Source organism: Ranitomeya imitator, chromosome 4 (genome assembly GCF_032444005.1).
Source record: "Ranitomeya imitator isolate aRanImi1 chromosome 4, aRanImi1.pri, whole genome shotgun sequence".
Classification (NCBI taxonomy): domain Eukaryota; kingdom Metazoa; phylum Chordata; class Amphibia; order Anura; family Dendrobatidae; genus Ranitomeya; species Ranitomeya imitator.
In genome coordinates this window covers 130762066-130782773 of record NC_091285.1, presented here as the reverse complement: position 1 = coordinate 130782773, position 20708 = coordinate 130762066, and the positions used below count along the sequence as shown (strand labels likewise).

General features: G+C 46.6%; 1 protein-coding gene across 1 annotated transcript; it reads right to left on the bottom strand.

The window, feature by feature from the left end:
• Positions 1 to 434: 434 nt before the first annotated feature.
• On the bottom strand, positions 435 to 19749 carry LOC138675566 (signal recognition particle subunit SRP72-like). The gene is made up of 4 exons (XM_069763924.1): positions 19444 to 19749; positions 3029 to 3125; positions 2595 to 2714; positions 435 to 1002 (listed from the first exon to the last, which is right to left on the bottom strand). The coding sequence occupies exons 2-4, from the start codon at positions 3122 to 3124 to the stop codon at positions 829 to 831; spliced, it is 390 nt and encodes a 129-aa protein (XP_069620025.1). The 5' UTR covers position 3125; positions 19444 to 19749; the 3' UTR covers positions 435 to 828.
• Between the last annotated feature and the right edge of the window lie 959 nt (positions 19750 to 20708).

Below are 20708 nucleotides of genomic sequence, written 5' to 3'. Positions count from 1 at the left end.
TCAGACAGAAAGGCCCAAAAACAAACAGCAACTGAAAACCACCAAAGTGAAGGCCTGGAAGAGCATGAAAAAGGAGGAAACACAGCGTCTGGTGATGTCCATGAGTTCAAGACTCCAGGCAGTCATTGCCAACAAAGGGTTTTCAACCAAGTACTAGAAATTAACATTTTATTTTCAATTATTGAATCTGTCCAATTACATTTGGTCCCTTTAAAAACAGGGTGGCACATGTTAAGGAGCTGAAACTCCTAAACTCTTCATCCAATTTTAATGTGGATACCCTCAAATGAAAGCTGAAAGTCTGAACTTCAACTGCATCTGAATTGTTTTGTTTAAAATTCACTGTGGTAATGTCTGTAACCAAAATTAGAAAAATGTTGTCTCTGTCCAAATATATATGGACCTAACTGTAGCAGCTTTGTTAAAGATCACTGTTGCGAGCATGTCTTGTCATTTTTAATTCATGAAATAAATTTTGAAGATTTTATTCAAGGAGCTGGAACAAAGACTTATTTTTCTATGTTGCACATCGTCTCATCAGGACGGAGGTCCCGTGCACCTGGAAGGTGGTGAGCTGGCTTTATTTTCTTTTGTTGATTCCAGGTCTTAATGAATGCTATGATTTAAAGAATAATATAGAGGTAAAAAACAAAAAACAACATGTTGTATTTGGGAAAACAAAAAGGAGCAGGAATCACAATAGTTATGCACAACTGCAAATTTGAAATAAAAAATTGCTTCCAAATTCCACCTTTTAAGATTTCTTTAAAAAAAAAATGTGAGTGCATCAAACAGCATTGATCAGATTTCATGTAGATGTGGTTTTCATCACCAACCACTCCGTCCTCCCTTCTTTTTCTTCTGTTGCTGTTTTTTCTTTGTGCCAGCTGGTTTTTGATGTCTTGGTGGAACAACATTGCTGTTTGCTGTTGAAGGAGCATTTGTTGCTGCCACTCCAGGTCTTGGAGATGTCGGCGGACTGCTGGCAGTTTTGCTTGCATCCTTGAAACCAGAGAAATTATGGAATAAAGCAAATCCAATGTGCTCATTATGGTAGTTAAATATCAAACACTAGAAATATGAAAAAACAAATGCTCTTTACTGTGTTCATAACATTTTACACTTCAATGGAAAAGCTATTCTTTATTGAAAATAATATTTCCTAAAGTGAAAAATAATTAGTTGTGCATGACAATTCTAGCCCATGATTTTATTGTAGCCAATATGCATGTCCATTATTATATAATGTAAGTCAAACATCTCATTATCACGAGGTCACTCACTGAATAAATGAATGCCAATACTCAGTTCATATACCGTGTTTTTCGGATTATAAAGACGGAAATTTTTTCCCCCAAAATTTGTGGCTGAAAAGGGGGTGCATCTTCTAATTTGAATGTAACTAACCGGCTGTGGTGGAGTGATGCTGCAGGTCCCAGACTGGTTAGATGAGGTGTTTGGTGGTGCGGGGGCTCCGCCAACATTTTAGTGAAAGCCCAGAGCCCTGCATTTTCCATTGTTTTCAATGTGGTGGACTCCAGAGACTGCGCATGCCCAGACTGAGATCTCAGAAGCAGAGATTTCAATCTGCAGATGAGCCTCCTCTGGCGGCCATTTTCCCTTGAGTCCACCACATTAAAAACCATGGAAAGTGCTGGGGCTCTGGGCTTTTATAAAATGTCGGCAGAGCCCATGCACCACCAAACACTCCCACTAACCAACCTGGGACCAGTAGCATCGCCCTGCAGTATCAAACCTACCCAATACTCCCTCCTTCTAGTATATCCCCACTCCGGTCGTGGCCAGCTTCTTGCAGCACAACCCTGCCTTCTGGGACCCCGTTTCACCACAGAAACCACCCCAGTAAGCTACAGTAAAAGAGGACTATAAGATGCACCACCACTTTATTTAAACATTTGTTTCCTATTTTCCTCCCCAAAATTTGGGGTGCGTCTTATAACCTAGTGTGAAAACAACTGCCATCAACTAACTTTTTTAGTACAAAACAATTATGGTACCTAAAAGATATTGTTTCTCAATGCGGAGATCGACATGCTAAGCATGCCGAGATGAGGAGACTTAAAGCCGCAATGCTCCTCTGGGTAATATACTAATCATACAAATTGTCTCTTCAGAGAGGAAGAGAGCTAGAACTCTAGTGCCACCTATTGGAAGGTAGCAATCCTACAAGTCAACGATACTTCTTGGAGAACGGTCTGACGCCTCTGACACAGCCAAACCAGATCTTCGCTTTGCACAGAAGAGGGGCAGTACCCCGAAACACAGTGTCTGCAAATTGAGATTCTGGTTTGGCTATTATCCTAAGTCATGTGACAAGGCTCTTTAAAGGGTCAACATTGACTTGTAGGATTGCTACCTTCCAATACGTGGCACTAGAGTTCTAGCTCTCTTCCTCTCTGAAGAGACAATTTAGAGACAATTTGCAGGTACCTAAGGGACAAATGCTCATGCAATGCAAGGTAAACATAACCAGCCAACATTTTTAATTACCTGACTTGCCCATCATATGGATTACAGAACATTGTTATCGGAGTCAAGTCTTACTTACAGTTCAGCAGTTACAGCAGACGTACCTCACTGCGTTCCTTTTCCAATTTGTTCCTTCTTCCCACGATAATATGATCTCTCCCGCATAGGCAACCATCGCTCTGGGTCTGGGGCAACCTTGGGATCATAATTCTTGGGTAACTTACCTAATTTATGAAAACACAAACACAGATAAAGTGGAGGCATGTACAGTGCATATTAGTAATGTAGGCAGGGCCGGCGTCAGCACCCGGCGTACCCAGGCAAGAGCCGGGGCCCTGGCGAGACGGGGGGCCCATTTATGGTAGTACACTGTCACTACATCCCTGCTGTGTGTGTGACTACAGTGACTCATATCAAATCAAATCCGACATCACCCCCCGGCGCCCGGCGGCGCCTCGGCAGCAGGGGGCACAGAGCTCTGTCTGAGCCGTTTCGCTGGCGCCTGGCGCTGCGCAGCTGCAATAGCAGCAATACTCACCTCTGCCGGCCCGTCACCATGGATACACAATACTAAGAGAGTCACTTCCGGGCGACGCTGGGTCATCTGTCCTGTTACTTCTGGTCGGCTCGTCATCCTAAGAGCAAGAAGACAGAGCTGTTCCATTCGCTTCCAGAATCCATTCCAGTGCGCCGTCCACCATCCAGGACATGAGGACAGGTCCAGCAGCGGCAGCTCCAAGCAGGAGAAAATGAGCAGCAGCTGCAGTGAGGTGCACGTTCGGTGCACCCTCTCCTGTGTCCACAACTAGGGCGACGCATGAGCCGGCGAAGCAGTGAGTGAGTGACTCGTCTTCGGTGACGGTCCCAACGCTGCGCTTTGCGGGGGTGGGGGAATGAATGGGATGCAGCCTGCTGCTGAGCCTGGGTCTGCTGCGTGACTCACTGACCCTTTTTTTACTTTCCAAATCTGATCTCAGACAGCCAGTGTCACCCATTTTAGGTGTTGCCGCGGTGTGTGTTATATACTGCGTCACGGGCTGTGCGTTATATACTGCGTCTGCGTGGGCTGTGTGTTATATACTGCTTGGGCTGTTATATACTGCGTGGGCTGTGTGTTATATACTGCGTGGGCTGTGTGTTATACTGCGTCACGGGCTGTGTGTTATATACTGCGTCTGCGTGGGCTGTGTGTTATATACTGCGTGGGCTGTACTATATACTACGTGGGCTGTGCTATATACTACATGGGCTGTTATATACTACGTGGCTGTGTTATATGCTACGTGGCTGTGCCATATGCTACGAGGGCTGTGTTGTATACTGCGTGGGCTGTGTCATATGCTACGTGGCTGTGCTATATACTACGTGGGCTGTGTTATATGCTATGTGGCTGTGTTATATACTACGTGGCTGTGCTATATGCTACATGGGCTGTGCTTTATACTACGTGGCTGTGTTATATGCTACGTGGGCTGTGTTATATACTGCGTGGGCTGTGTTATATACTACGTGGGTTGTGTTATATGCTACGTGGCTGTACTCTATGCTACATGGGCTGTGTTATATACTACATGGACTGTGTTATATGCTACGTGGCTGTGCTATATTTCTCTGCTGTATCTGTGCATCATGAATCGTGGTATCTGTTAAAGGGGGGGGCCCACTGAGGCTCTTTCGCCCGGGGCCCTCTAAAACCTGGAGCCGGCCCTGAATGTAGGCTTCAACTTTGAAGGTCTACATCTACTTTAGCCCCCACATGACCAGAAGAGATTCTTTTTTTATGTGGCTATTTATTTTTTTACTCCCCTGCTTCCAAATAGCCATAACTTTATTTGTTCACCAACACAGCCACATGAGGGCTTGGTTTTGTGCATCAAGATTCAGATTTAACCCATATTTTTTAAATCTGACCAGTGTCACTTTCTGTGGTTTTAACTCTGGAACGCTTCAACAAATCCCACTGATTCAGAGATTGTTTTTTTCGTGACATGTTTTATTTTATGATAGTTGTAAAATGTATTCTATATGACTTGCGTTTATTTGTGAAAACATTGGAAATTTGGAGAAAATTTTGCAATTTTCAAACTTTTAATTTTTAGGCCCTTAAATCGGAGAGTTATGACACTCAAAATAATAAATAACATTTCCCACATGTCTACTTCACAACTGTATAATTTTTTAAAACTTTTTTTGTTAGGAAGTTACATGGGATAAAAGTTGACCGGCGATTTGTCATTTTTTCAACAAAATTTACACAATTATTTTTTTTAGGGACCACATCACATTTGAAGCGACTTTGAGGGGCCTATATTACAGAAAATAAACCAAAGTGACACCATTCCATCAAGGTGCTCAAAACTACATTCAATAGTAATCTTCCGATGCTTCACAGGAACTAAAGCAATGTGAAAGGAAAAAATGAACAATTAACTTTTTTCACAAAAATTTTACTTTAGCTTCAAATTTGTTATTTTCACAAGAGTAACAGGAGGAAATATACCTTAAAATTTGTTGAACATTTTCTACTGATTACAAAGATACCCAGGGTCGGACTGGCCCACCGGAGAACCGTAGAATTCTCCGGTAGGCCCAGGCACTGACACCTGCTGGCATATTGGCCAGCAGCTGCCTAGGGCCCCCACTGCTCCTGGGACCCCCAGCCAGTGGAGTGTCGCTAATAGCGGCACACCCAGCTGCTATGGGGCCCCCTTAGTCAAGGGGGGCTCTTCTGGTGCCAGAGAGCAGTAGATGGACAGGAGCCTGTCCCCGCTGCTAAAGAGAAATGAATATTCACCATTCCCCACGCCCCCATGGGCGTGGAGAGGCGTGAATACTATTTCACTTTAATGGTAGGCAGCGTTAGCCGCAGGCTGAGGCTAACACTGCCCGACGCTGCTGCTGAATGGGGGCCCCAAAGGTTGGCACCTAAAGGGCGGCGATCCTTGATTGCGATCCCTGCAGCTTGGGACCAGAGTGGAGCTGCAGGGATCCACACCATCCTCCTTCCTGCCCGGCACTTCCTGTCTGAATCAGAGCGGCTGGATGACGTCATAATTCAGCGCGGCTGTTTCAGACAGAAAGTTGCCGGGATGTGCTGTGGCTCCTGGGAACGTGCGGAGAAGTGAGTGGGTCCTATGTGTGTGTGTGTGCCTACATGTGAGCGGCAGTGTGTGTGTGTGTCTGTGTGTGCATCTCTGCCTGCCTGCGTGTGTAGCTGTGTGTGTGGGAGGCAATGATGATGGTGCTGGAGGCAATGATGATGGTGGTGGGGGCAATGATGATGGTGCTGGAGGCAATGATGATGGTGGTGGGGGCAATGATGATGGTGCTGGAGGCAGTGATGATGATGGTGCTGGAGGCAATGATGATGGTGCTGGAGGCGAGGATGGTGGTAGGGGCAATGATGATGGTGCTGGAGGCGATGATGATAATGGTGCTGGAGGCAATGGTGATGGTGCTGTAGGCAATGATGATGGGGCAATGATGATGGAGGCAATGATGATGGTCGTGGGGGCAATGATGATGGTGCTGGAGGCAATGAAGATGGGGCAATGATGATGGTGCTAGAGGCAATGATGATGGTGGTGGGGACAATGATGATGATGGTGGTATTGGCGATGATGATGATGGTGGTGGGGGCAATGATGATGGTGGTGGGGGCAATGATGAAGATGGTGGTGGGGGAGGCAATGATGATGGTGGGGAAGAAAGCAATGATGGTTGTGGTGTAAAGGACAAAGATGGTAGTGGTGGAAAGGACAATGGTGGTGGTGGGGGAGGAGGCAATGATGGAGGTGGTAATGAGTACAATGGTGGAGGGGGAGAACAATGATGATGGTGGAGGGGGCTGCATTATACCCTTTCAGGGGGGCTGCATTATTCCCTATGAGGGGGCTACATTATAATTCTGTGGGGGCTGCATTATTCTCTGAGGGGGCTACATCATACTATATGAGGGGAGCTGTATTATGCCCTATGAGGGGCTACAGTATATTCTATGTGGGGCTGCCTTATGAGGGGTTGGCATTATACTCTGAGGGAGCTACATTATATTCTGTGGAGGGGCTGCATTATATTGTATGTGGGGGCTGCATTTGTCTCTCAGGTGGCTACATCATACTATATGAGGGGAGCTGCATTATGCCCTATGAGGGGGCTATAGTATATTCTATGGGGGGGTTGCATTATACTCTGAGGGGCTACATTATATTCTGTGGAGGGGCTGCATTATGCCATATGAGGGAGCTACATTATATTCTATGGGGGGGCTGCATTATACCTTATCAGGGGGTTGCATTATATTTTGTGGGGTGCTGTATTATACCCTATGAGGGGGGCTGAATTATATTCCATGAGGGAGGCTACATTATATTCTATGAGGGATCTGCATTATATTCTATGGGGGCTGCATTATATTCTGTGGGAGGCTACATTATATTCTATGAGGGGGCTACTTTATATTCTATGAAGGGGCTACCCCAACCCCTGCTACATAATTAAAATGTGTACTACCTTATATTATGCCTGATATTAGCGTGTTTTACCGCACAATTGATGGTCTTGAATGTATTTCTATGTAGCTACATAGTGGGCCCCAAGAATGATTTTCTCTGGTGGGCCCAAGGTGCTCCAGTCCGACGCTGAAGATACCACATATGTGGAGAAATACTACCATTTGGGTGCACAGCAGGGCTCGGAAGGGAAGGAGCACCGTTGGACTTTTTGAACGCAAAACTGTCTGGAATCGAGAGCAGACTCTGTTGCATTTGAAAAGCCCCTGATGTGCCTAACAGTAGAAACCCCCACAAATGACCTTATTTTGGAACCTAGACCCCTCAAAGAACTTATCTAGATGTGTCATGAGCACCTTGAACCCTGAGGTGTTTCACAGAAGTTTAGAACGTAGATCTGTCAAAATACAAAATCACATTTTACCCACAAAAATGTACTTTTAGCCCCAATTTTTTTAAATATTTTTACAAGGGTAACTAGAGAAAAGTATTACCGTATATACTTGAGTATAAGCCGACCCGAGTATAAGCCGACCCCCCTAATTTTGCCACAAAAAAATGGGAAAACTTATTGACTCGAGTATAAGCCTAGGGTGGGAAATGCAGCAGCTACCGGTGAATTTCAAAAATAAAAATAGATGCTCCATACCATTCATTATGGCCCCATAGATGCTCCATATAAAGCTGTGCCACATATAATGCTCTGCACCGTTTACTATGGCCCCATAGATGCTCCACATAAAGCTGTGCCATATATAATGCTCTGCACCGTTTATTATGGCCCCATAGATGCTCCACATAAAGCTGTGCAATATATAATGCTCTGCACCGTTCATTATGGCCCCATAGATGCTCCATAGAAAGCTGTGCCAGATATAATGCTCTGCACCGTTCAGTATGGCCCCATAGATGCTCCACATAAAGCTGTGCAATATATAATGCTCTGCACCGTTCATTATGGCCCCATAGATGCTCCATATAAATCTGTGCAATATATAATGCTGCTGCTGCAATAAAAAAAAAATGACATACTCACCTCTCTTGCTGCCCGCAGCTCCTCAGCGTCCCGTCTCGGCGTCTCTCCGCACTGACTGTTCAGGCAGAGGGCGGCGCGCACACTAGTACATCATCGCACCCTCTGACCTGCACAGTCACTGCAAGAGGACGCGGAAGATGGAGCGGCGCCTGGCGGGTGGAACGTGGACAGGTAACTATGACATACTCCCGGCGTCCCTGGCTCCTTATCCCTGACAGCTGGTCTCCGGGAGCCGCAGCCTCTTCCTCTGTCAGCGGTCACCGTTACCGCTCATTAGAGGAATGAATATGCGGCTCCACCCCTATGGGAGTGGAATCCATATTCATAACTTTAATGAGCCGTCCCACATGACCGCTGAACAGGGGAAGAGCTGCGGCACCGAAGACCGTGGGACGGGCAGGGGGAACGCCAGGAGCACCGGGACTAGGTGAGTATGCGACATTCCTCTCTCCCCCTCACCCGCCGACCCCACCGCCGATCATGACTCGAGTATAAGCCGAGAGGGGCACTTTCAACCCAAAAATTTGGGCTGAAAATCTCGGATTATACTCGAGTATATACGGTAAGTTTCTTACCGGTAACGGTAAACCAGTGTTTCTCCACTCCAGTCCTCAAGACACCACAGCAGGTCATGTTTTCAGGATTTCCTTAGTATTGCATAGGCGATGGAATTAATGCTTGAGCAGGTGATGAAATTATCACCTGTGCAATACTAAGGAAATCCTGAAAACATGACCTGTTGTGGGGTCTTGAGGACTGGAGTGGAGAAACACTGGTTTAGGGGAAGGCAGAAGCGACCCAAGTCTTCCTCAGGTGAAGATGACTGAGATGAATCACCGGAATCCTCAGTCCTCCTCTAATCAGCAGACGAATCCGATCCCGGAAAGTCTATCTTACGCTCCTTCCATCTAGATCTTTCCCCTTGAGAAAGGGACCTTATGGACTCCCTCACTTCTGTTCTAATGAGGTCCTTTAAACTTGCTGCGAAGTTGGGAGTTTCTTCTGCAACCTGAGGGGGGATAAGCAAGTGGCAATATAGTCTAACCTAGAAACTACTGACGCTCCACCCCTCCCCCTTCCTGAGACCTCACCGTCTGCTGGACACAGGGGGAACATAACTTTCGGACAAGAGTCCGGTAGGGGCCTTCCACAGAGGGCAAATTCCCTGTGCTTTGCCTTAACTGTGCACTTCTTTCCCTAGAGATTTAAAACATAAGGGGAAGGCTGTATCACTGAGTGAACATTCACGAAGATCACTTACTAGTGCCTGCAGAAAATAAATAGCAGATCATGAGGGAGGGATTTCTCAGCTGATCTTATTGACCCCCGTCTGGAAGACCTCCTGCTGCTGGATCGATCACTCAACTGATCCCGACTGGTCCCATCCAGGGTTTCTGGCTTGCAGTCTCCTCCTGCGGCAGTAGCTGCTGCTGTTGCTCACTTGCTTCCATTGTGAATAATGGGGCCCTTGTGGAGTTCTCCATATATGCGCTCCCTCCCCGGTATCCGGGTCAGCAGGGCATGCCATGCACCTCCCCAGAATCCCCCCCAACAAGTGCCCAGGTCCGAGAATGGTGGGACCCATGTGCGCAGGGCTCCGGAGTCTCCCGACCCCAGCTCCAAACGCACTTCCGGCCCCATCGCCAACGTCACCATGGCGACCCCGATGATGCAGAACGTGTTAGAGGTTTGCCAAGTAACGCCTGAGGTTAAGGCTTCATATGCCCAAGGCCCTGGCCATGCCCCCAGGTGTGACCAGACACCGCCAGACCGGAGCATGGAGCCCTGCACCTGATGGAGCCGCAGAGACCCAGGGAGCATACCCTGCAGGCCCCTTCCGGAGACGACAGACCTCCAAAACCCGCTCCCTGCTGCTCGCTCACTCTCGTGCAGTTCAACGAGGACCACCGTGGCACTTCCAGGAGCCCCGTACTGGCCGAGGTAGGGGACCCCCCGCTACCTGAGCCAACCGTCCAGGCCTGATATCCGATGTCTCCTTGCAGGTAACTGTAGGAACAGAGTCCCATCAGGAACAGGAAACCAATTGATGTGTGGGAGAGGTGCCACCCTTTTGTATCTGTAGGTTTCCAGTTCCTGAAAGGCGGATCCCCTCTCTCGTGGTGCTGTCATGGGAGTCCGAATAAATGGACCCTCAAAAGCCGGATTACTTACAGTACTAGTAATGCTCTTTTAATGAGTCCACAACGGCACCCACTAGAGAGAGGGGATCTGCCCATAGGAACAGGAAACCTACAGAAATAAAAGGGGCAGTCGACCTCTCCTCCTCAGTTGGATTTCAGAGTACCAGAGCAACCGTCCAGTATTAGGTATATACAATATAAAGTTATATATTCAAAAATGCTATTTTGCTATCTAATCATTCATAATTTTTTACATGCAATATTTACAACTAGCTTAGGGAGGGAAGTGAGTGGTTGCTGTCGTGGACTCATTAAAAGAGTATTACCAGTAAGTTATCCAGCTTTTTACCCTTCACCACGACAGCACCCACTAGAGAGATTTCTAGAGATCCATCTCCTGGGTGAGACCACAGTGCTGAGTTCAGCTCTGCCAAAGGCTAAGTCAAAAGAGGATGAGAGATCAAGTCTGTAGTGATTATAGAAAGTAGATGGAGTCGACCATGTAACAGCCTTACATATAGATTCAATTGGAACGTCTGCTCTCTCAGCCCAGGAAGATGTCATGGCTCGAGCTGAATTTGCCCTTATACTCTCCGGAGGATCATTATTTTTTTATGGAGTATGCCAGGTAAATCGTATCCCTGATGCAACGAGATAAGGTGCCCATCGTGACTCCATACCCTTTTTTGCGGCCCTGAAAGGATATAAACAGAGCCCTGCAGTGTTTCCAGTCCCTAGATCTATGTATTTCATGACTGCCATTTTCACGTCTAGGGTATGAAATTTTTCTTCTTCTGGAGTAGAAGGGTGACTAAAGAAGGATGGAAGAAAGATTTCTTGAGATCTATGAAATTTTGCTGCCACCTTAGGGAGATATGAGGGATCTGGTTTTAGTATTAAAATATCCTGGGATATTAATAAAAAAGGTGGGTCTATGGATAGTGCCTGGATATCAATAACCAGTGCCACTAGAAGGGCCGTCTTTGGAGATAAATATTTTAGTGGATTTCAGTCTAATGGTTCAATTGGTGATCCTGTCAGGGCCTCCAGGACCAGATTCAAGTCCCACGGAGGAATACGAGATATGTGAACCGGATTTATAAGTTCACATGCCCCTATGAATCGATATATCCATCTATCTCCTGCTATATTATGACCATAGAGCGCTCCTAGGGCAGAAATTTGGACTTTTAATGTGTTAACAGATAGACCTGAATCTCTACCTTTCTGTAAAAATTCTTAGATAGGTGTTATCGAAACATCCCTGGAGCAGGTGTCTGTGTAGAAATCTAAGAATTTTCACCATATTTTGGTGTAAATTTTTGTTGTTGAGGGTTTTCTGCTCTGTAAGAGTGTATTAATTAGCCTTTCTGAGAACCCTATTGATCTTAATAACTGCCTCTCAAGTTCCAGGCCATCAAGTGTAGACTGTTTACTTGAGGATAGAAGAACGGGCCCTGAGAGAGCAGAATGGGAACTGAAGAAAGGACCCAAGGGTCTGATACTGATATGGCCTGCAGACAGGAGAACCACGGTCTCCTGGGCCAGAATGGTGCTATCAAGATTATTCTCATCTTCTCTTCCCTGATTTTCCTGATGACCAGCGGCACAAAATTATTGGTGGAAAGGCGTACGCTAGTTTGAAATGCCAAGGAGCCTGAAGGGCATCTACTTTCTCTGGATGATCTGTTACACTCAGGGAGGCAAATCTCTATACTCGCTGGTTGTGTCTTGTGGGAAAAAGGTCTATTTGAGGAAGATCCCACATTTCCACGATCTTCCTGAATATCTGGCGGTTCAGACACCATTCTCAACGTATGGCGGCTTAGGAAATCTGCTTTTTGATAGTCCTTGCCCTTGATATGAACAGCGGAAAGGGATAGTAATTGACCTTTGGCTAAATCGAAAATTTCTTTTGTGGAAGACACCAGGCTTTCTGATCTGGTTCCGTCTTGCCTGTTCACATAGACGACTGCTGTGGTGTTGTCTGACATGACTCTTACGTGTTTTCCTTCAAGCTGTGGGAGATAATGGTGCAGAGCATAACTAACTGCATCTAATTCTTGTAAGTTTGATGTCCCTTGTGATTCTCTTGTATTCCACAGACCCTGTGTGACATTGTTTCCCATATAGGCCCCCCATCCCATAGGGCTAGCATCCGTAGTGATTATACATGAAGGTTTCACCACCCATGGGACACCTCTAGATAGATGGCTATTATCTAACCACCAAACTAGAGACGATAAAGGTACCGTCACATTTAGCGACGATGCAGCGATATAGACAATGATGCCGATCGCTGCAGCGTCGCTGTTTGGTCGCTGGAGAGCTGTCACACAGACAGCTCTCCAGCGACCAATGACGCCGAAGTCCCCGGGTAACCAGGGTAAACATCGGGTTACTAAGCGCAGGGCCGCGCTTAGTAACCCGATGGTTACCCTGGTTACCATTGTAAATGTAAAACAAACCCACTACATACTTACATTCCGGTGTCTGTCATGTCCCTCGCCTTCAGCTTCCCGCACTGACTGTGAGCGCCGGCCGTAAAGCCGGGTTACTAAGCGTGGCCCTGCGCTTAGTAACCCGATATTTACCCTGGTTACCAGTGAACACATCGCTGGATCGGCGCCACACACGCCGATTCAGCGATGTCAGCGGGTGATCCAGCGACGAAATAAAGTTCTGGACTTTCAGCTCCGACCAGTGATGTCACAGCAGGATCCTGATCGCTGCTGCATGTCAAACACAACGATATCGCTATCCAGGACGCTGCAACGTCACGGATCGCTATCGTTATCGTTCTAAAGTTGCTCAGTGTGACTGTACCTTAAGACTTCCTCGGATAGAGTTATTACTCCCCCAAGGCGACCTTGCAAACTTCTCTCTTCAAAGAGGATCTGATGCTGCAGCTTTCGAGTACGATACTGGACGCATTGGACCGCTGGGATACAAGACAAAAGGGAACCTAATAGGGACATCACTTCCCTTAGAGACATCCGGAGTCTGTCCATTGCTGCTCTAATTTTTTTCTTTAATGGGTAGAATTTTTACCTCTGGGAGTAGGCATCTCTGACTCATTGAGTCTAGGTGAAGACCCCAAAAAATTGGAGGGTTTGTGGTACAAGCCTGGATTTTTCGAAATGAATGATCCACCCTAATCCCTGTAAGGACGAAATTGTGTCAGCTAGACAATCTTTACATTGGGTGGCCGAATTTCCTACTATGAGGAAGTCATCAAGATATCAAGATATGATATAATTAATGTGTCCTTCTGATGTAAGAAAGCCATAACTTCCAACATCACCTTTGTGAGCACTCGGGGAGCCATAGAGAGACCAAAGGGCATCGCTGTGAACTGGAAGTGGTGGATCTTTCCCGCAAAGTACACCACCACTCTGAGGTGCATATGATGTCATGTATGGGTAGAGGATAGTACGCATCTCTCAGATCTAGGCCAGCCATCATACATCTAGGGAACAGAAGTTTTATGGCAGATTTAATTGATTCCATTTTAAATTTATGATTGTGGATGAACGTGTTCAATTTTCTCAAATTAATAATTGTCCTAAAGGAGCCATCTGGTTTAGAGACCGGGAATGAAGGGGAATAAAATCCCCTTCCCTCCTGGTCTTTCGGAACCTCTATTAGAACTCCCTTAGACAAAAGGCTGATAATTTCTGACTCAAGAGCCGCCTGTTGTATTGGCGACCTGAGAGCTGTGAGGGTATGTGCACATGCTGCGGATTTTGCTGCGGATCCGCAGCGGATTGGCCGCTGCAGATTCACAGCACTTTTCCATGGGTTTACAGTACCATGAAAACATAAGGAAAACAAAATCCGCAGTGCACATGCTGTGGAAAAAAAAGCGCGGAAACGTAGCGTTGTTTATTCCGCAGCACGTCAATTCTTTGTGTAGATTCTGCAGCGGTTTACACATGCTCCATAATAGGAATCCGCAGGTGTAAAACCGCAGGTGAAGTCCGCACAATAAACACGGTAAATCCATGGTAATTCTGCAGGAAATCCGCAGTGCGGATTACCTGCGAATTTACCAAAATCAGTCCAGAAAAATCTGGAGAGTAATCCGCAGCGTGTGCACATAGCCTATCTATAAATGATTCCTGGGCAATCTGATGGAATAATATCCTCACGCCTTCTTTAACTATGTCCAAGATCCAGGGACTCGCTGTTATTGTTTCCCATTTTTGGGAAAAATATTTTAGTCTGCCTCCTACTGGAGGATCAGGATTATCTATATCCGCCACCTTTCCGGAAGGAAGATCCCTTAAATATGGCACCTTTTTGTTTGTCTTCCCTTGTAGTCCAACGACTGTCTCTCTGACGTCCCTCTCCTATTAAATGGACGTCTCCTAAATGTTCTCCTATAGAATGGAAGATATGGATTAGGAAAACCTTTCTTTCTTTTGAATTGGTGAGAATCTCATGTAGGACACTTCCAAAGAGAAACTCACCCTGACACAGGATAGCGCAGAGTTTTGATTTAGACTGTGTGTCCCCCTTCCAGCTTTTGAGTCAAGGGCGGACTGAGCCGGGTGGCAGGAATGCATATGCCCCCCGGGCCGGTGCCTGAGCAGCTGGACAGGGCCGCTGGAGGACCGGCAGCGATTTTAATACATAGCGCATTCCGCCAGCCGGCCCTTTAAATCTTTTAAGTCAGGTCCCGTCCTGTGTGTGTGCGCACATTGCCGGCGCTGAGAAGCGCCGCGGCGGCTGTTATGACCTGGTGGTCAGGACAATAATGGACCTGGTGGTTAAGAGCACACGGAATGACCTGATAGTTACTGATAATATAGGACGAGCTCTGGGACGTGGGAACTCTGCTGACCGCAATCCCTAATCCTATCAAACACACTAGAAATAGCCGTGGATTGCGCCTAACGCTCCTTATGCAACTCGGCACAGCCTAAGAAACTAGCTAGCCCTGAAGAAAGAAAAATAAAGCCTACCTTGCCTCAGAGAAATTCCCCAAAGGAAAAGGCAGCCCCCCACATATAATGACTGTGAGTAAAGATGAAAATACAAACACAGAGATTAAATAGATTTAGCAAAGTGAGGCCCGACATACTGAACAGACCGAGGATAGGAAAGGTTACTTTGCGGCCAGCACAAAAACCTACAAAAAGACCACGCAGAGGGCGCAAAAAGACCCTCACGGTGCGGAGGCGCTCCCTCTGCGTCCCAGAGCTTCCAGCAAGCAAGACAACAATAAAAATAGCAAGCTGGACAGAAAAATAGCAAACCCAAGAAATACAAGCTGGAACTTAGCTTCTGCTGGGAAGACAGGTCACAAGAACGATCCAGGAGTGAACTAGACCAATACTGGAACATTGACAGGTGGCGTGGAGCAAAGATCTAAGTGGAGTTAAATAGAGCGGCAGCTAACGAATTAACCTCGTCACCTGAGGAAGGAAACTCAGAAACACCCACCAGAGGAAGTCCATGGACAGAATCAGCCGAAGTACCATTCATGACCACAGGAGGGAGCCCGACAACAGAATTCACAACAGGCGGCCCGTGCTAGTGCGCGAGCACGGCTGCGTTCCTAGTTCCTGCGCGTGCTCGTCTGCTGCCTGTGCCAGCGCGGGCAAGCAGGAGACCAGACCACGCGCGCATTGAAAGATTTGAAATGTCTGGCGCGCATAGGGCGCCTCCACCTGACTGTGTCTGACGCTGGCCGGCCTTCACCAGCGTCAGAGAAAACTGCTCACCAATGCCTGGGATCCTCTTCACCGCCGACGCTGTCACGCTGGACAGGACCCGCCCCACCTCAGCCCTTCATTCTCCCGACCTCCCACCATCTCGGGGGCTTGGGTGAGTCCCAAGATGAACTTTTTTAATGTATATACAGCAGTTGCACCTATATACTGTGTATAGACTGCTATATATACATTATATAGGTGATACTGCTGCATATAATCTCTATACCACCTATATGATGTATGCATAGCAATCTATTTCTTATATAGGTGACAGCTACTGATGCGTATATACCTTATATAGGTGACACTGCAGGGTGTGGTTATGTGTGTGTGTGTATATATATATATATATATATATGTATATATATATGTGTACATGTATAAACAGCAGTATCATCTATATAACATATATACATCAGTAGCAGTATTGCCTATATAAGATATAGACTGCTATACGTAAATTATATAGGTGGTATAGTGATTATATACAGCAGTTGCACCTATATAATGTGTATAGACTGCTATATATACATTATATAGGTGATACTGTTATAGTATAGTATATTGTTATAGTATATTGCTGAGCCACGTAGTATATTGCCCAGCCACGTAGTTTATTGCCCAGCCACGTAGTATATTGCCCAGCCACGTAGTATATTGCCCAGCCACGTAGTATATTGCCCAGGCACATAGTATATTGCCCAGTGACGTAGTATATTGCCCAGCCACGTAGTATATTGCCCAGTCACGTAGTATATTGCCCAGCCACGTAGTATATTGCCCAGCCACATAGTATATTGCCCTGCCACGTAGTATATTGCCCAGTCACGTAGTATATTGCTGAGCTACGTAGTATATTGCCCAGCCACGTAGTATATTGCCCAGCAACGTAGTATATTGCCCAGCCACGTAGTATATTGCCCAGTCACGTAGTATATTGCCCAGCCACGTAGTATATTGCCCAGCCACATAGTATATTGCCCAGCCACGTAGTATATTGCCCAGGCACGTAGTATATTGCCCAGCCACGTAGTATATTGCTGAGCTACGTAGTATATTGCCCAGCCACGTAGTATATTGCCCAGCCACGTAGCATATTGCCCAGTCACATAGTATATTGCTCAGCCACGTAGTATATTGCTCAGCCACGTAGTATATTGCCCAGCCACGTAGTATACTGCCCAGCCACATAGTATATTGCCCAGGCACGTAGTATATTGCCCAGCCACGTAGTATATTGCTGAGCTACGTAGTATATTGCCCAGCCACGTAGTATATTGCCCAGCCACATAGTATATTGCCCAGGCACCTAGTATATTGCTGAGCTACGTAGTATATTGCCCAGCCACGTAGTATATTGCCCAGCAACGTAGTATATTGCCCAGCCACATAGTATATTGCCCAGCCACGTAGTATATTGCCCAGTCACGTAGTATATTGCTGAGCTACGTAGTATATTGCCCAGCCACATAGTATATTGCCCAGCCACATAGTATATTGCCCAGCCACATAGTATATTGCCCAGCCACATAGTATATTGCCCAGGCACATAGTATATTGCTGAGCTACGTAGTATATTGCCCAGCCACGTAGTATATTGCCCAGCCACGTAGTATATTGCCCAGCCACGTAGTATATTGCCCAGCCACGTAGTATATTGGCCAGCCACGTAGTATATTGGCCAGCCACGTAGTATATTGGCCAGCCACGCAGTATATTGGGCAGCCACGTAGTATTTTGCCCAGTCACATAGTATATTGCCCAGTCACGTAGTATATTGCCCAGGCACATAGTATATTGCTGAGCTACGTAGTATATTGCCCAGCCACGTAGTATATTGCCCAGCCACGTAGTATATTGCCCAGCCACGTAGTATATTGCCCAGTAAAGGAGTATACAGCACAGAGTCACGTAGTATACAGACTTAAAATAAAAAATAAACATACTCACCCTCCGATGAAGTTCTGGCCCTGTACCGCACGAGGCAGCTTCCAGTCCCAGGGCTGGTATGAGCACAGGACCTGTGATGACGTTGCGGTCACATGACCGTGACGTCATGGCAGGTCCTTCTCACATACCATCCTTGGCACCGGAAGCTGACGCTTGTATGGAGCGGTCACCGGAGCGTTGCCAGGAGCGGGAAAGGCGACGGAGGGTGAGTATAGCAGGTTTTTTGTTTTTTTTTTAAATTATTTTTAACATGACATATTTTTACTATTGATGCTGCATAGGCAGCATCAATAGTAAATAGTTGGGGACACACAGGGTTAATAGCAGCAGTAACGGAGTGCGTTACACCGCGGCCCGTTACCGCTGCTATTAACCCTGTGTGAGCGGTGAGTGGAGGGGATTATGGAGCGGACACTGATTGTGGGGAGGAAGGAGCGGGCGCCGGGCACTGACTGCAGGGGAGGGACTAATCGGACTGTGCCCGTCGCTGATTGGTCGCGGCAGCCATGACAGGCAGCTGCCGAGACCAATCAGCGACGACAGACAGAGGCCGCGACCAATGAATATCCGTGACAGAAAGAAAGACAGAAGGACAGACAGAAAGACGGAAGTGCGACCCCTAGATAATTATATATATACTAGATGGCAGCCCGATTCTAAAGAATCGGGAGTCTAGAATCCATATATACTTTATTTATTCAAATGTAAAAATAATACAATTAATAAATAATAGTAAGAAAGAACAAAAAATGGCTGCACTCACCAGCTCTTGACAATTCTTGTTATTTAAGGTACAGTTACACAGGATCCATGAACATGCTTATGAGGGGAGGGATGAAAGACATCAGACAACAACTTTGCGTGTTGTGGCAAATGCCACAACATCCGTTCTTTGCTTAAGAACAATGTCAGGTAGTAGGAAAATAGCCAGTTAATAATAGGCAATAGTTCTTTGCAGGAATGCAGATATTAATAAATAGGCAGTTTATATTGCAGAGAAATTGCTGGGCAATAATGGACAATGTCCTTATGTGGCAAATAATAGAGCAATATACCCAATGTGGCAAAGAAGAGGTTAATAAACGGCAGTCTCTCAGTATAACAGTCAGTGAATAATAGGCAGTATATGGAGAAAACACCAAACAAAAGTTCAAAATTGGTGTGAAAATGTCACTGAACCACTTCACAACTAAATATATATAGTTTTGGTAAATGGTATTATCATTTTTTTGACGAAATTCGGCAGGAGCTTGAAGAGCAACGTCACTGGGCCCGCCTCCACGCAGTAGAAACTTGCTGTGAGGTAAAAATTCAAAAATCACACCAAAATGGCGGGCGGAGTGTGTCACAGTACGGCACGTTTCTGATTGGTCGCTCGCAGCAGGCGGCAACCAATCAGACACTGGACACTGTTGACGTCACTTATCTCCGGACATTAGCTCCGGACATTATCTCCAGACATTAGCTCCGGACAGGAAGTTGGCACAAATTGCAGGAAGTAGTATTCTAGGCAAATATATATATATATATATATATATATATATATATATATATATATATATATATATATATATATATATATACATACTTCTCACCTGTCTTGCCTCTCTGTCGCCTGTGGCTCTGCCCCCGAGTTAGCCCCGCCCCTCCATGGCTCTTCACAGTGTCAGACGCTGCTGGAGGGGAGGGACCGGAGCTTCTGCTGCTGACTGCAGGTGCGGGGGGGGAGTCACAGCGTGTGTGACTGTGTGCCCCCGCTACACTGCAGCCAGCAGCTCTCTGCACGGCTGTGCGCACTGCCAGCGCTCTGCTCCAGTCCTCACTATGCAGGGAGGAAGGAGCAGAGAACGAGTGCGCGCAGCCGCGCTGATATCCGCCCCCTTCCTACGCCACTGTATGGCAGCAAACCTCGGAGAGAAAAACATAGATTTCGAGGTGTCATTATGGGCTAAGCGTTGACTTTGCCCTGAACAAACATGGTGGAACTGCACTAATGGCTGTAAGGGAACGAGTGGTGCGGACACGTCCCAGGAGTTGCTGGCAGCCCCGCCCACTCCAGTGCTAGCTCCTCCTCTTCCGCATTCGTGGCGCTCACGCTCAGCTCAGTCAGTGCGCTGTTTTCCAGTGTGGAGGGCGGCTGTGTGTAGGAGTCTCTCTGACAGAGCTGTAGCTGAGGGCCGAGGCTCGTCACTGTACAGGGGGCTTAGGAACAATAGCAGGCGGGGGTCTCACACGTACTGCGAGGGTTCTGCCACGAGTCGTGTAGCAGCATGAGGCAGCTTCTGTCTGTGGAGACCTAAGGCTGCGGCTCTCGGCGGGCCTCGCACATGGCCAGACCCTGAGCTTTCTGCGCCTCAAACTCATTACTTTTTATTCATTTTGGTTGAACCCTGGGAATTTTTTCATGGAAGGAAACAGTCGTTTTTCTTGTGGCTTCACCGCTTTTATGCTCCCTAAAATAATGAAAGTGCTGCACAGTGATAAATATGGCGGAGCTTTCGCTATGAAACTGAGCAGTTTTCCCGCCACCGCTCTTACTGGAGTGACATTTGTGACTTTATAAAGTCGCCATTCGTTAAATGCCTCGTATGCGTAGCTAGTGGCCTCCACATTCTCACTCCAGGGTGGCACAAAATGGCATCATCTGTGGAAAGCGGAGCAGAAAAAAATGGCTTCAAATTTCTCATTTTCCCCACAGTGTGACGTTTTTGTGCTATTAAATAAGACATTTTTTAATGTATTAAAATACCACACTGACTTAAACTGTGAGCGCAAAAAACTAAACCTAACATTAGCCAACCTAGACTTCAATGACCAGGCCAAATTTTACAATTCTGACCACTCAATTGATGAGGTGATA